Source organism: Oncorhynchus mykiss, chromosome 3 (assembly GCF_013265735.2).
Source record: "Oncorhynchus mykiss isolate Arlee chromosome 3, USDA_OmykA_1.1, whole genome shotgun sequence".
Lineage (NCBI taxonomy): Eukaryota > Metazoa > Chordata > Actinopteri > Salmoniformes > Salmonidae > Oncorhynchus > Oncorhynchus mykiss.
The window spans coordinates 5,041,587-5,054,696 of NC_048567.1; the positions used below are offsets into that span (position 1 = coordinate 5,041,587).

At 47.7% G+C, this 13,110-nt stretch overlaps 1 protein-coding gene across 2 annotated transcripts; it reads right to left on the reverse strand.

Annotated features, from left to right (window-relative positions):
- Positions 1-1,309: 1,309 nt before the first annotated feature.
- On the reverse strand, positions 1,310-12,744 carry LOC110507711 (CDC42 small effector protein 1). Of its 2 annotated transcripts, XM_036966579.1 has the most exons (6): positions 12,566-12,744; positions 9,590-9,659; positions 9,319-9,431; positions 5,518-5,622; positions 4,249-4,331; positions 1,310-3,849 (listed from the first exon to the last, which is right to left on the reverse strand). In XM_036966579.1, exons 3-5 carry the CDS (start codon positions 9,370-9,372, stop codon positions 4,263-4,265), a joined length of 228 nt encoding a protein of 75 aa, XP_036822474.1. In that variant the 5' UTR covers positions 9,373-9,431; positions 9,590-9,659; positions 12,566-12,744; the 3' UTR covers positions 1,310-3,849; positions 4,249-4,262. The 2 variants fall into 2 exon arrangements, with proteins under 2 accessions (XP_036822474.1, XP_036822468.1); XM_036966573.1 differs by having other exon boundaries at positions 9,319-9,659; positions 12,566-12,737.
- Positions 12,745-13,110: the final 366 nt, after the last annotated feature.

The following is a 13,110-nucleotide window of genomic DNA, read 5'->3' on the forward strand; positions in this document are numbered from 1 at the left end:
ACTTCACACGTCCTCTACTGGACACCCCGTAGACTTCACACGTCCTCTACTGGACACCCCGTAGACTTCACACGTCCTCTTCTAAACATCCCGTAGACTTCACACGTCCTCTACTGGACACCCCGTAGACTTCACACCCCGTAGACTTCACACGTCCTCTACTAAACACCCCGTAGACTTCACACATCCTCTACTAAACAACCCGTAGACTTCACACGTCCTCTACTAAACAACCGTAGACTTCATACGTCCTCTACTAAACAACCCGTAGACTTCATACGTCCTCTACTAAACACACCGTAGACTTCACACCCCGTAGACTTCATATGTCCTCTACTAAACACCCCGTTGACTTCACACATCCTCTACTAAAACACCCCGTAGACTTCACACGTCCTCTACTAAAACACCCCGTAGACTTCACACGTCCTCTACTGGACACCCCGTAGGCTTCACACGTCCTCTACTGGACACCCCGTAGACTTCACACGTCCTCTACTGGACACCCTGTAGCCTTCACACGTCCTCTACTGGACACCCCGTAGGCTTCACACGTCCTCTACTTAGGACTGTATTTCACATGGTTAGACAATTCGTGGAGTCCACTCCCGTTAAATTGTAATCTTCTGTTCCAGTGGGTTTTGCTGCTGGAACATGATCCTTACACCCATCTATTCACTCAACCCTGGGCTGCTCTTAGAACAAGATTTCCATGCCAACTATTTGCATTGTTAGTGGCATCATTTAACATCTTTGTTATGTATGTTTTTTTAAAGCGAGCTGTACACACAGACTATAGCGTCCATTCCATTTATTTTAGGGCATTTGTTTAGATTGCAATATTTGTGCTATACCAGATGGATTTCAGTGAGATATGCATTTGTTGAAGTAGTTTGAGATTAAAACTAGAATCCTTAATTGAAACAATGACAAAGCAGTCACCCCGACTGTGTTTTGGAGAAATGTAACTGCTCTCAAATTCATAGACAGAGCTGTGGATGCAAGGACTGACCATCCATGATATCAACATGCTAGTTGAACTAAGCTCGTGAGGCATTTATAAGATATTCAAGAATCAATGGGTATATATATCATTTATAAATCCCAAAATGGATGTAGCAACTACAGATTCCCACTAACTTCAATGAAAATGATACAATCTCCCAGAAATGTTCACAGCAGAGCCCATAGGGGCCACTGAAACCAGTTGGTTGAGATTCTATTATTTCTGTACCAGGCAGTGAAAATTGAGTAACACATTTGGTGATAACATTCACCATCAGCAACAGAAGAGATTAATCACAGAGAATTCTATTCGGAATGTTAACTGTATTTCAGGAAAAATCAAGAGATTGCACAAATCATTTCTAATGAACATGAGTTTTGGTCTAACAACAACCATGATAAAGATGGGAAAGAAACTTAAATGCCAACAGACTCAAGTTACTGACGTTACCAATGTACATTGTTCCAGAAACTTCAAGGCAGCAGTCATTCTGTTGGGCTGAGAATGTACTCAGTATTACAAGCTCTACCAAAGATAGGAAAGCCACCAAGCAATATGCAAAGTCCCACCTTCAGCATTAAGTCAACTTTAAGCCCAGTGTATAAAACAGATAAGGTATTAGTGAAGGGACAACATACAACATGTACAACACCATCCATACGCCATATGTTCTGCTATAGGATAACGGCCTAGGAAATCACATAAGATACAATATTTAAAAAACATTCAATTTCAGAGTTTTTCCCCGTATTGACACACTTAGCAAAAAAACTACAGAGTGACAAGTTATTCACAACAGATTGTGTATAATAAGCACATCAGAAATACAGTTGTGTACAGGAAACAAACTTTCATTTCTACTGCACGATTTAAATCAGATATTTAAAACTCCCACCTGGTTTCAGAATCGTGTGGATGTCATGTGGGACACAAGCCAGCTTGGAGTGCACGTCGCCTACAACAAGCTCAAGTGGGAGGCCATATAGAAATTACAAGGGGAATGCACAGTGAAATGGTTGGAATTTTCCATTCTGATCAAGGGGGTGGACATCCCCCCCCGACAAGAGAACAAACTACCTTATGGAATGTTCCTTCGTTGCAGTTGATTTAATGAGTGGCATTCCCGAGTAATTCCAGGACAGATCACTGGAAAGCCCCGTAACGGTCAGGGTGTTTCGAATTTCAACAACAACAACCCCTGTTACTAACAGACTCTTCCTGCTGACTAATAGTTAGGGGTTTTCAGAGTAGGTGCTAGTAAATTGTGTATCACAGTGACCAGCTACAGGTAACTGCTCAAATAAAAGGAAACACCAGTAAATGAGGGTACTTATTGGCAGCTCTTATGGTGTGGAGGTGCATTTTCCTGGCATGGTTTAGGTCCACTCAACCCCATATAGGACAAGGTCAACTCCAGTGAATACACAGCTATTCTGAGTGATCACCTGCTACCTGTAGGGTGAAACAGATCTACCTTGATGGGAGTGGTCTCTTCCAGGATGACAATGACCCCATCCACAGGGCACGAGTGGTCACAATGGTTTGATGAGTATGAAAACTATGTAAACCATATGCCATGGCCGTCTCAGTCACCAGATCTCAACCCAATTGAACACTATTGGGATATTCTGGAGCGGAGCCTGAGACAGCGTTTCCCACCACCATCAACAAAACACCAAATGATGGAATTTCTGGTGGAAGAATGGTGTCGCATCCCTCCAAGAGTTCCAGACACTTGTAGAATCTATGCCAAGGTGCATTGGCGCTGTTCTAGCGGCTCGTGGTGCCCAATGCCCTATTAAGACACCATGCTGGGGTTTCCTTTATTTTGGCAGTTACCTGTATGCTTGCAACTGGGTAGCAGTCCAAATGGGGTTCTATGGCAACTGGGTAGCAGTCCAAATGGGGTTCTATGGCAACTGGGTAGCAGTCCAAATGGGGTTCTATGGCAACTGGGTAGCAGTCCAAATGGGGTTCTATGGCAACTGGGTAGCAGTCCAAATGGGGCTCTATGGCAACTGGGTAGCAGTCCAAATGGGGCTCTATGGCAACTGGGTAGCAGTCCAAATGGGGTTCTATGGCAACTGGGTAGCAGTCCAAATGGGGCTCTATGGCAACTGGGTAGCAGTCCAAATGGGGTTCTATGGCAACTGGGTAGCAGTCCAAATGGGGCTCTATGGCAACTGGGTAGCAGTCCAAATGGGGCTCTATGGCAACTGGTACAATCAAAATAACACTACTCAGTACTGGTATCTAAACAGCAACAAAATCACATAGCATTTTGCCCTTATAAACACACACATGAAGACACCTTTAACTATGCACTGTAGGAAAATAAAAGGTGCATCCTCATTCATTAGACAGATACACAAAATAGTTTGTTTGGCAGTAGGTCAATGGTTTGCAACATTCAGGTAATCCTTGAGAACATAATCTTCACTTCCTGAAATAGAATCAGCCATGTTAGTCAACAAATGTAGCTAAACACTCTTACCGGCTCTATCCCATACGCTTGCTGGCACAGACACAGTAACGTTGTTGGCTGAAATACAGTGGAAGTCCAAAGTCCATCAGAAAGACAAATAGTTTTCTTTAAAAAGCATAAAGAACATGTCCGTCTATCCTCCTCTGAGCAGGGCGATTCTGGTGGTGACCACAGAAAGGCCATCGTCCTGTTTGGCTAAATAGATCCTGCAGACGTCAGGAAGAGCCTCTCTGCTCTCTATTAGGGTCCGCTCTCAGGTTTGCCAAGTGCTCCATTGGAAACAGGTTACGCTGCAGTGACTGCTTTCGATTTGGGATGAGAGGGGCGCATAGAGGAGGATGGAAATGGTTCTCCATGCCTACAGAGAGAAATGAAAACTGTTAGTTCTACAAGTCCAGAGAGGTGAAGGTGGTTAGTTCCAGAGAGGTGAAGGTGGTTAGTTCCAGAGAGGTGAAGGTGGTTCGTTCCAGAGAGGTGAAGGTGGTTCGTTCCAGAGAGGTGAAGGTGGTTCGTTCCAGAGAGGTGAAGGTGGTTCGTTCCAGAGAGGTGAAGGTGGTTCGTTCCAGAGAGGTGAAGGTGGTTCGTTCCAGAGAGGTGAAGGTGGTTAGTTCCAGAGAGGTGAAGGTGGTTAGTTCCAGAGAGGTGAAGGTGGTTAGTTCCAGAGAGGTGAAGGTGGTTAGTTCCAGTGGTGAAGGTCAGTTCCAGAGAAGCTATTGCATTGCAGATATGGCGATAGCTTCATTAACTGGGTACTTACTTGGTAGGCAGCAGCTATAACATGCTCTTGCGGCCGTTGGCACTGGGTCCTTTTGACCTCATCTTATCCTGGACCGGCCCCGACTACAGGACAGGAAGATAACGACTGTTAGAGTTTCTACAGATACTTAGTCATTTTCATATCAAAAAGGCAGGTCATGACCTCTTCATGATAACATATGGATGGAGAGGCAGGATCCGAAGCCAGAATTAGAACTGTGCTTCTATACTGTATCATTTTATGTAACATATTTAACAGTGTTTCTGTGGGGTTCATATGAAACATGATCCCATTTGGACTGCTGACAACATTTGATCCATTTGGCCAGCAGCATTACTCATAACCTACGTCTTTACATAATGATAGTGACCATATGATGGGATGGAGTGAGGAGGAATGGGACTTGCTTTAGGCTGTGGGTTTTTTTCTTTACTTTTTAAAACGACGCAGTTCAGAGTTGGACGAACGCACAGGTGTGGATCAATCATTCTGGCGTCAAGCGCTGCAGAAATGGCACGTGCTTGACGAGCACTAGAATAACTACAGTCTGACAGCTATGGGTCATAACAGAACAATGGACATTAGAGGGTTACGCAATAGCAGTTGAGGAAATGGAACTCTGTAACACGGAGGGCAGTAACATGTTTCAGCAACATACTCCTCCACCTGACTGTTCTCAGACCACGTCATGATACAATGTGTAAATGTATCATTTATTTAAAAAAATCTGTTGTCTTTCGCAATTGGAGGTCATGATCACGACGGAACAGTCAGTTGTTTAGTGAAACATTGGAGTCATTCAGCAGAGCGACATACATTTGAGTAATTTAGCAGAGTGACATACAGTAGTCCATACATTTTAGTACTGCATAGCATCAACATCATGTAATAAATTCAGAAATGGACTATCACTCAGTTTAACCTACCACTGGCTAGTCTTGGCTAGTCTTGGCTAGTCTTCTGATAGTACTGTACACAGCTTTATCAATCATAGCGTAACAGGTTTCAAACTAAAGTTAATATTCATATCCTACTAATAGGTGAATGAATTGAGAAACAATTCCCAACGTTTCTACATTTCCTCCTCTCATTCCCTGTCCAACGTGACTGTATTCCGTAGGAAACCAGGCCAACATTCCTAGCGGCAGGTTGGAAGCTGCAAAGCCCAGCCCATGTTCTGAGGAGTAACACACACACACTACCTTCACAATATCTCTACACATTTTAACACACACCAGCCCCAGTCAGTCTAGGTATCATCTCTCTTACCGGGGCCCGGCCCTCTGCCATCTCCCCAGAGCCAATGTGTGTCAAGTGGACAAAGTTTGTGGGCTCGCCGATCATGCTGCAGTCGATTTTCCTGCGCTTCTTCCTCTGGAAATAATAGAAAATATATAGAAATAGAAAATGGGGACTTAGATATTATGCAATTAAGCCCAGTGGAAGAAAAGCCTTACAGACTTTACAGCGCACACACACACACACAATGCATTTTGTAACCTGAATGGGATGATCTTCGATAAGAGTTTTGATCTTCTACTTGTTATTTCATACTCAATGGCAGCAGGTCAGTGCGCCTAGCGGCGGGTCAGGGCGCCTAGCGGCGGGTCAGGACTCCTAGCGGCGGGTCAGGACTCCTAGCGGCGGGTCAGGACACCTAGCGGCGGGTCAGGACACCTAGCGGCGGGTCAGGCAGCCTAGCGGCGGGTCAGGACTCCTAGCGGCGGGTCAGGACTCCTAGCGGCGGGTCAGGACACCTAGCGGCGGGTCAGGACACCTAGCGGCGGGGCAGGACACCTAGCGGCGGGTCAGGACACCTAGCGGCGGGTCAGGACACCTAGCGGCGGGTCAGGCAGCCTAGCGGCGGGTCAGGACTCCTAGCGGCGGGTCAGGACTCCTAGCGGCGGGTCAGGACACCTAGCGGCGGGTCAGGACACCTAGCGGCGGGTCAGGCAGCCTAGCGGCGGGTCAGGCAGCCTAGCGGCGGGTCAGGCCGTCTAGAGGCAGGTCAGGCAGCCTAGCGGCGGGTCAGGATGCCTAGCGGCGGGTCAGTACTCCTAGCGGCGGGTCAGGCCGTCTAGCAGCGGGTCAGGCAGCCTAGCGGCGGGTCAGGCCGGCTAGCGGCGGGTCAAGCAGCCTAGCGGCGGGTCAGGCAGCCTAGCGGCGGGTCAGGCAGGCTAGCGGCGGGTCAGGACTCCTAGCGGCGGGTCAGGACTCCTAGCGGCGAGTCAGGCAGCCTGGCGGCGGGTCAGGCAGCCTAGCGGCGGGTCAGGCAGCCTAGCGGCGGGTCAGGACTCCTAGCGGCGGGTCAGGCCGTCTAGCGGCGGGTCAGGCAGCCTAGCGGCGGGTCAGGCCGGCTAGCGGCGGGTCAAGCAGCCTAGCGGCGGGTCAGGCAGCCTAGCGGCGGGTCAGGCAGGCTAGCGGCGGGTCAGGACTCCTAGCGGCGGGTCAGGACTCCTAGCGGCGGGTCAGGCAGCCTGGCGGCGGGTCAGGCAGCCTAGCGGCGGGTCAGGCAGCCTAGCGGCGGGTCAGGACTCCTAGCGGCGGGTCAGGCAGGCTAGCGGCGGGTCAGGCAGGCTAGCGGCGGGTCAGGCAGGCTAGCGGTGGGTCAGGCAGCCTAGCGGCGGGTCAGGCAGCCTAGCGGCGGGTCAGGCAGGCTAGCGGCGGGTCAGGCAGCCTAGCGGCGGATCAGCCCGTCTAGCGGCGGGTCAGCCCGTCTAGCGGCGGGTCAGGCAGCCTAGCGGCGGGTCAGGACTCCTAGCGGCGGGTCAGGACTCCTAGCGGCGGGTCAGGCCGGCTAGCGGCGGGTCAGGCAGGCTAGCGGCGGGTCAGGCAGGCTAGCGGCGGGTCAGGCAGCCTAGCGGCGGGTCAGCCCGTCTAGCGGCGGGTCAGCCCGTCTAGCGGCGGGTCAGGCAGCCTAGTGGCGGGTCAGACCGTCTAGCGGCAGGTCAGGCAGCCTAGCGGCGGGTCAGGCAGCCTAGCGGCGGGTCAGGCAGCCTAGCGGCGGGTCAGGCCGTCTAGCGGCAGGTCAGGCAGCCTAGTGGCGGGTCAGGCCGTCTAGCGGTGGGTCAGGCAGCCTAGCGGCAGGTCAGACAGCCTGGCGGCAGGTCAGACAGCCTAGCGGCAGGTCAGGCAGCCTAGCGGCGGTTAAGAGATTTGGGCTAGTAACTGAAAGGTCGCTGGTCAGCCCGTCTAGCGGCGGGTCAGGCAGCCTAGCGGCGGGTCAGGACTCCTAGCGGCGGGTCAGGCAGCCTAGCGGCGGGTCAGGCCGGCTAGCGGCGGGTCAGGCAGGCTAGCGGCGGGTCAGGCAGGCTAGCGGCGGGTCAAGCAGCCTAGCGGCGGGTCAGGCAGCCTAGCGGCGGGTCAGCCCGTCTAGCGGCGGGTCAGGCAGCCTAGTGGCGGGTCAGACCGTCTAGCGGCAGGTCAGGCAGCCTAGCGGCGGGTCAGGCAGCCTAGCGGCGGGTCAGGCCGTCTAGCGGCAGGTCAGGCAGCCTAGTGGCGGGTCAGGCCGTCTAGCGGTGGGTCAGGCAGCCTAGCGGCAGGTCAGACAGCCTAGCGGCAGGTCAGGCAGCCTAGCGGCGGTTAAGAGATTTGGGCTAGTAACTGAAAGGTCGCTGGTTCGAATCCCCCAAACCAGGTGAAAAATCTGCCCGATGTGCCCTTGAGCAAGGCACTTAACAATAATTGCTCCTGTAAGTTGTTCTGGATAAGAGTGTCTGCTAAATGACATGAATGTAAGTGGAATGTTGAACATCCCCTTCTCTAATAGTTGTTTTATTAGAGCATGTTCAGTTCTGTCAGTGTAAGGGCATGTCATCACCTGTCAGCAGTGCTGTGAATAAGTCCCACTTGTTACAACAGGCTACGCTGGGTGCCGACAGAGATGACCCAGAACTGACAGGAATGAATGAGCCATTTCACATTAAGGATAATGACCAGTATCAATATTCTGACTGTATAGTGCAAATGCCACATAGCAATTATTAATTTGAATAATTAGGGATTTATAAAAACTAAAAAGAATGTTAATTAAATTATACACAGGTCCAACGACATGTAGTCATTGCACTGTTATCAGAAATAAACTATTTACAAGGCAAGCCTTTCTGGGAAGTAACACTTGTTAGTATGCCACCACATGCTATACACACATTCTAGTCTGGCCTTCTCTCGTCCCAACAATAGAATAAACAAGGACCTAAAAATAAAGGAGGGAGGAGGAAGGGAGGGAAAAGAATGAGCTCAATAGCAGCACATGCCAGAAGCCCACTTCCCCTCAGAGACCCCATTAATTGTTAGGGGAGGGTTCTGGAGTTACTATAGAGACATGCTGTGGAGGGATACAATCTCCTTGTTTGACTGAATGCCAATTCTACGACGATGACACTGACGTGACAACGACTACAACAGTAGTTTTACAGTCCCCTAAAGGTTAAACATAAGGTGAAAGTGTATGGGTGCTTGGGACAGACTTGATATTTTCTGATCTGGTAATAGTGGAGTGTTTATTTTTATGAAGTTACATGTCTATGAGCTAGACTAAGGTTGAACCCGGCCTAACCTACGTCTTCTTAAATCATGATTCAAGAGGTAATGTCTAATGACAGAGCAGTCTTTGTCTGGACTGAAGTCTAGCCCTCCAGATAGGAAGACCTTCGGGACTATGTGGGTCACCCACTTCAAAACAACAGAAAAGGCCTGAGTCATTCCTTCTTCCACTCCCTCACCATCTACCGGGCCTATTTCTCAGGCCACTGACAGTAGCAGAGGGCTCTCTTCTCACTAGTGTTGTTGAATGGCTGAAGAATCAGCTAATGATACCCATGTCATCCCATGCCATGCATCTTGAGGATCCACAGCTGGCATGGCTGACCTAACTTCAACTAGTGAAGTTGTAGATATGGTGGTGTGGTCATTCTAATATCCAAACTCTTGGGAGGCAGGTAAACATCTTAAAATCAGGCAAACCCTTCATCTTGACCCATTGACCTTGGAGCTGTAAAAGCAGGGCTAGCACGGCAGCTAAAAAGTTACTGTGTTCCAGTAATTTCTCAGAAGGGACAAACTCACCGGTGGAGGTTTGGCCACCACGCAGCAGCCAATCTTGTGCCAGAACTCGCTCATCCCTACTGTGCTGCTGCTTTTCTCTGAGTGTGTTCGGAGGCCCTGGTTCTCTGGACGCCCTGCAGGCAGAGGAGGACGTGTTGGAGAACAAGAACGCCGCTTAGGGTGGAATGGTGAGGGCGTTGCAACCAGTCCAGTCCCCAAAAGAGATGGGTGTCCCCCAAGGCTCAGTGCCAAGTCCGGTTCTATTCCTTTCTCTTAACGTTTAGAATGTCACCTCTTCCCTCTCACTGAATCCTGTGGATGCTCGTCTCCCCAGATTTCCACTGCCTCAGGTACTGTAGGGCCTGTTGAGTCAAAACCAGATTCCATTAGTTGAACGCTGACAAGGTATAGGAAGTGAAACAGTCTCCACCTGCTAGAATAGCACAATCAATTCAGATACAGTATTATGGGCATGTTAATTTCTACATTTCAGCATCCCCATGCCAAATAGACCTACATCTCTAAAGGCCTATTTGCTGTCAGTCAACATGCGTCCCCCACACACTTGCTCATCACTTCCTGTCTGTGACAGTCATGCAAGACAAGGGATTCACGCTGCAGTGGCAAGGGACTTCCTGTCATAATGGCAACACCCACTGAAAGATCAGGACCCGGGTCAACTGTCCCTCAGAAAAGAGCTGCAGGCATACTACGGGGATTCTCTCCTCCATCCAGTCACCGTCAACAACTATTCAACTGTCACCAAATCCTTATATAATGTAAGCTACATTGACCAGTCAGTCTTACAAACAGATTTGATTCAGGATGAAAGACAGACATTTAGGACTGACATACAGTGGGGCAAAAAAGTATTTAGTCAGCCACCAATTGTGCAAGTTCTCCCACTTAAAAAGATGAGAGAGGCCTGTAATTTTCATCATAGGTACACTTCAACTATGACAGACAAAATGAGAAAGAAAAAAAATCCAGAAAATCACATTGTAGGATTTTTTATGAATTTATTTGCAAATTATGGTGGAAAATAAGTATTTGGTCAATAACAAAAGTTTCTCAATACTTTGTTATATACCCTTTGTTGGCAATGACAGAGGTCAAACGTTTTCTGTAAGTCTTCACAAGGTTTTCACACACTGTTGCTGGTATTTTGGCCCATTCCTCCATGCAGATCTCCTCTAGAGCAGTGATGTTTTGGGGCTGTTGCTGGGCAACATGGACTTTCAACTCCCTCCAAAGATTTTCTATGGGGTTGAGATCTGGAGACTGGCTAGGCCACTCCAGGACCTTGAAATGCTTCTTACGAAGCCACTCCTTCGTTGCCCGGGCGGTGTGTTTGGGATCATTGTCATGCTGAAAGACCCAGCCACGTTTCATCTTCAATGCCCTTGCTGATGGAAGGAGGTTTTCACTCAAAATATCACGATACATGGCCCCATTCATTCTTTCCTTTACACGGATCAGTCGTCCTGGTCCCTTTGCAGAAAAACAGCCCCAAAGCATGATGTTTCCACCCCCGTGCTTCACAGTAGGTATGGTGTTCTTTGGCTGCAACTCAGCATTCTTTGTCCTCCAAACACGACAAGTTATATTTTGGTTTCATCTGACCATATGACATTCTCCCAATCTTCTTCTGGATCATCCAAATGCTCTATAGCAAACTTCAGACGGGCCTGGACATGTACTGGCTTAAGCAGGGGGACACGTCTGGCACTGCAGGATTTGAGTCCCTGGCGGCGTAGTGTGTTACTGATGGTAGGCTTTGTTACTTTGGTCCCAGCCCTCTGCAGGTCATTCACTAGGTCCCCCGTGTGGTTCTGGGATTTTTGCTCATCGTTCTTGTGATCATTTTGACCCCATGGGGTGAGATCTTGCGTGGAGCCCCAGATCTAGGGAGATTATCAGTGGTCTTGTATGTCTTCAATTTCCTAATAATTGCACCCACAGCTGATTTCTTCAAACCAAGCTGCTTACCTTTTGCAGATTCAGTCTTCCCAGGTCTACAATTTTGTTTCTGGTGTCCTTTGACAGCTCTTTGGTCTTGGCCATAGTAGAGTTTGGAGTGTGACTGTTTGAGGTTGTGGACCGGTGTCTTTTATACTGATAACAAGTTCAAACAGGTGCCATTAATACAGGTAACGAGTGGAGGACAGAGGAGCCTCTTAAAGAAGTTACAGGTCTGTGAGAGCCAGAAATCTTGCTTGTTTGTAGGTGACCAAATACTTATTTTCCACCATAATTTGCAAATAAATTCATTAAAAATCCTACAATGTGATTTTCTAGATTTTTTTTCTAATTTTGTCTGTCATAGTTGATATGCACCTATGATGAAAATTACAGGCCTCATCTTTTTAAGTGGGAGAACTTGCACAATTGGTAACTGACTAAATACTTTTTTGCCCCACTGTACAAGACCTAAGAGCCCTGTGCAACATGATGGTTTCAATAGGAGATTGATTAATAATTAAACTTTTATTTTGATTAAAGTCATCAGTATTAGCACGGAATTCAACTAGGTTGAGTAAGATCTCAACTATGCTTTGATGTACTGGTAATCATATTAGTTCACAGTCTTATAAAATACTGGTAAATGACCAGACAAGGAAATGCTTTCCCCAAACGAGTACCTACCCCCTTGCATCTTTGTAAAACTCAAACAAATTAGAGGTGAAAGAAAGAGGTTTGGGTATACTGTTTCTCTTTACAAACCGAACTCGACTTTGAACCATGAGATCAAGGTAAAGGTAGTTAGTGTGTGTGAGAGAGAATATGTAGATCTCCAGCTTTTTAACTGTAGGTCTACTTAAAAAGATGCCTGGCCTGAGAACAACACCGGCCATTGATTTACAGTGTTCTGTTATAGCCTCGATTCAACAGGGCAACAGGCGTGTTAAATAACACTGAGTGACTATCCAATTGAATATCCTGAAAAGAGATGGTCATTGAACGTGTATTAATGTGATTTTTAAAGAGTAGGGACATTGAATGTAGCCTAATTCTCAAATGAACATTCTCAATGTTTTCTATTGAGGCATTATTTTTGTCATCCAGATGTTTCTCGACGGAAACATCTGTAAGGCAACAACGTAAGTAACATCTGCATTTAACATTTTACTAACAAAAAACACTGACGCGAGTTCTCAACCCAAAAACCGTTCACTCAATCCAGTCACTCCGAAATTAGCATAGCAATACATTTACATCTAGATCCCTGCCACAATTAAACAACCAATTTCAACCAATTTGCCTTTACCGTAACATCAGTGTGGAATCCGCTTTCTCCCTCAAACGAACATGATATCTTTAAAACGGTCAGCTCACGAGTCGAGATGTGGTAAAGTAAAACGTCTCCTATGTTCTGCGGTAGGCTACACTCCTCGTTCTCAGGCTTTTACGGTGGCAGAACTATAGCGCCACAACTGGAAGAAAATCAACAGGCCAATGAAAGCGTTGCACAATCTGGGATATTTTCTGCTACACTGCAACCTGGTCTCAGAGCATTTCGTATTACTCTATACATAAATTTGAGACTCTTAATTTAGGTATGATATGTTATGTTTCAGTATGGTATGTATTCATTTGTGGATGTCCATCACCCATTTCGTATGATATGTTACGAATTACAATTCGTATTATATGTTACGAATTTGCAAAACAAACTATATGTTAAGAATTAGTAAAATGTATGATATGTTACAAATTCTAGCCAGGTGGCGAGCTGGCTAGCTGGCTAACGTTAGCTAGGCTAGGAGTTAGGGGTTGGGGTTAAGTTTAGGAGTTAGGGTTAGGTTAGCTACG

What these genes read in the sequence shown, in the direction of transcription:
- LOC110507711 (XM_036966579.1), bottom strand. Translation starts at nt 9,372, where the DNA reads ATGAGCGAGTTCTGGCACAAGATTGGCTGCTGCGTGGTGGCCAAACCT. An exon ending in TGGTGGCCAAACCTCCACCG is followed by an intron (nt 5,623 to 9,318) that starts GTGAGTTTGTCC and finishes TATTATTTCCAG; the next exon opens with AGGAAGAAGCGCAGGAAAAT. An exon ending in TGGCAGAGGGCCGGGCCCCG is followed by an intron (nt 4,332 to 5,517) that starts GTAAGAGAGATG and finishes CCTGTCCTGTAG; the next exon opens with TCGGGGCCGGTCCAGGATAA.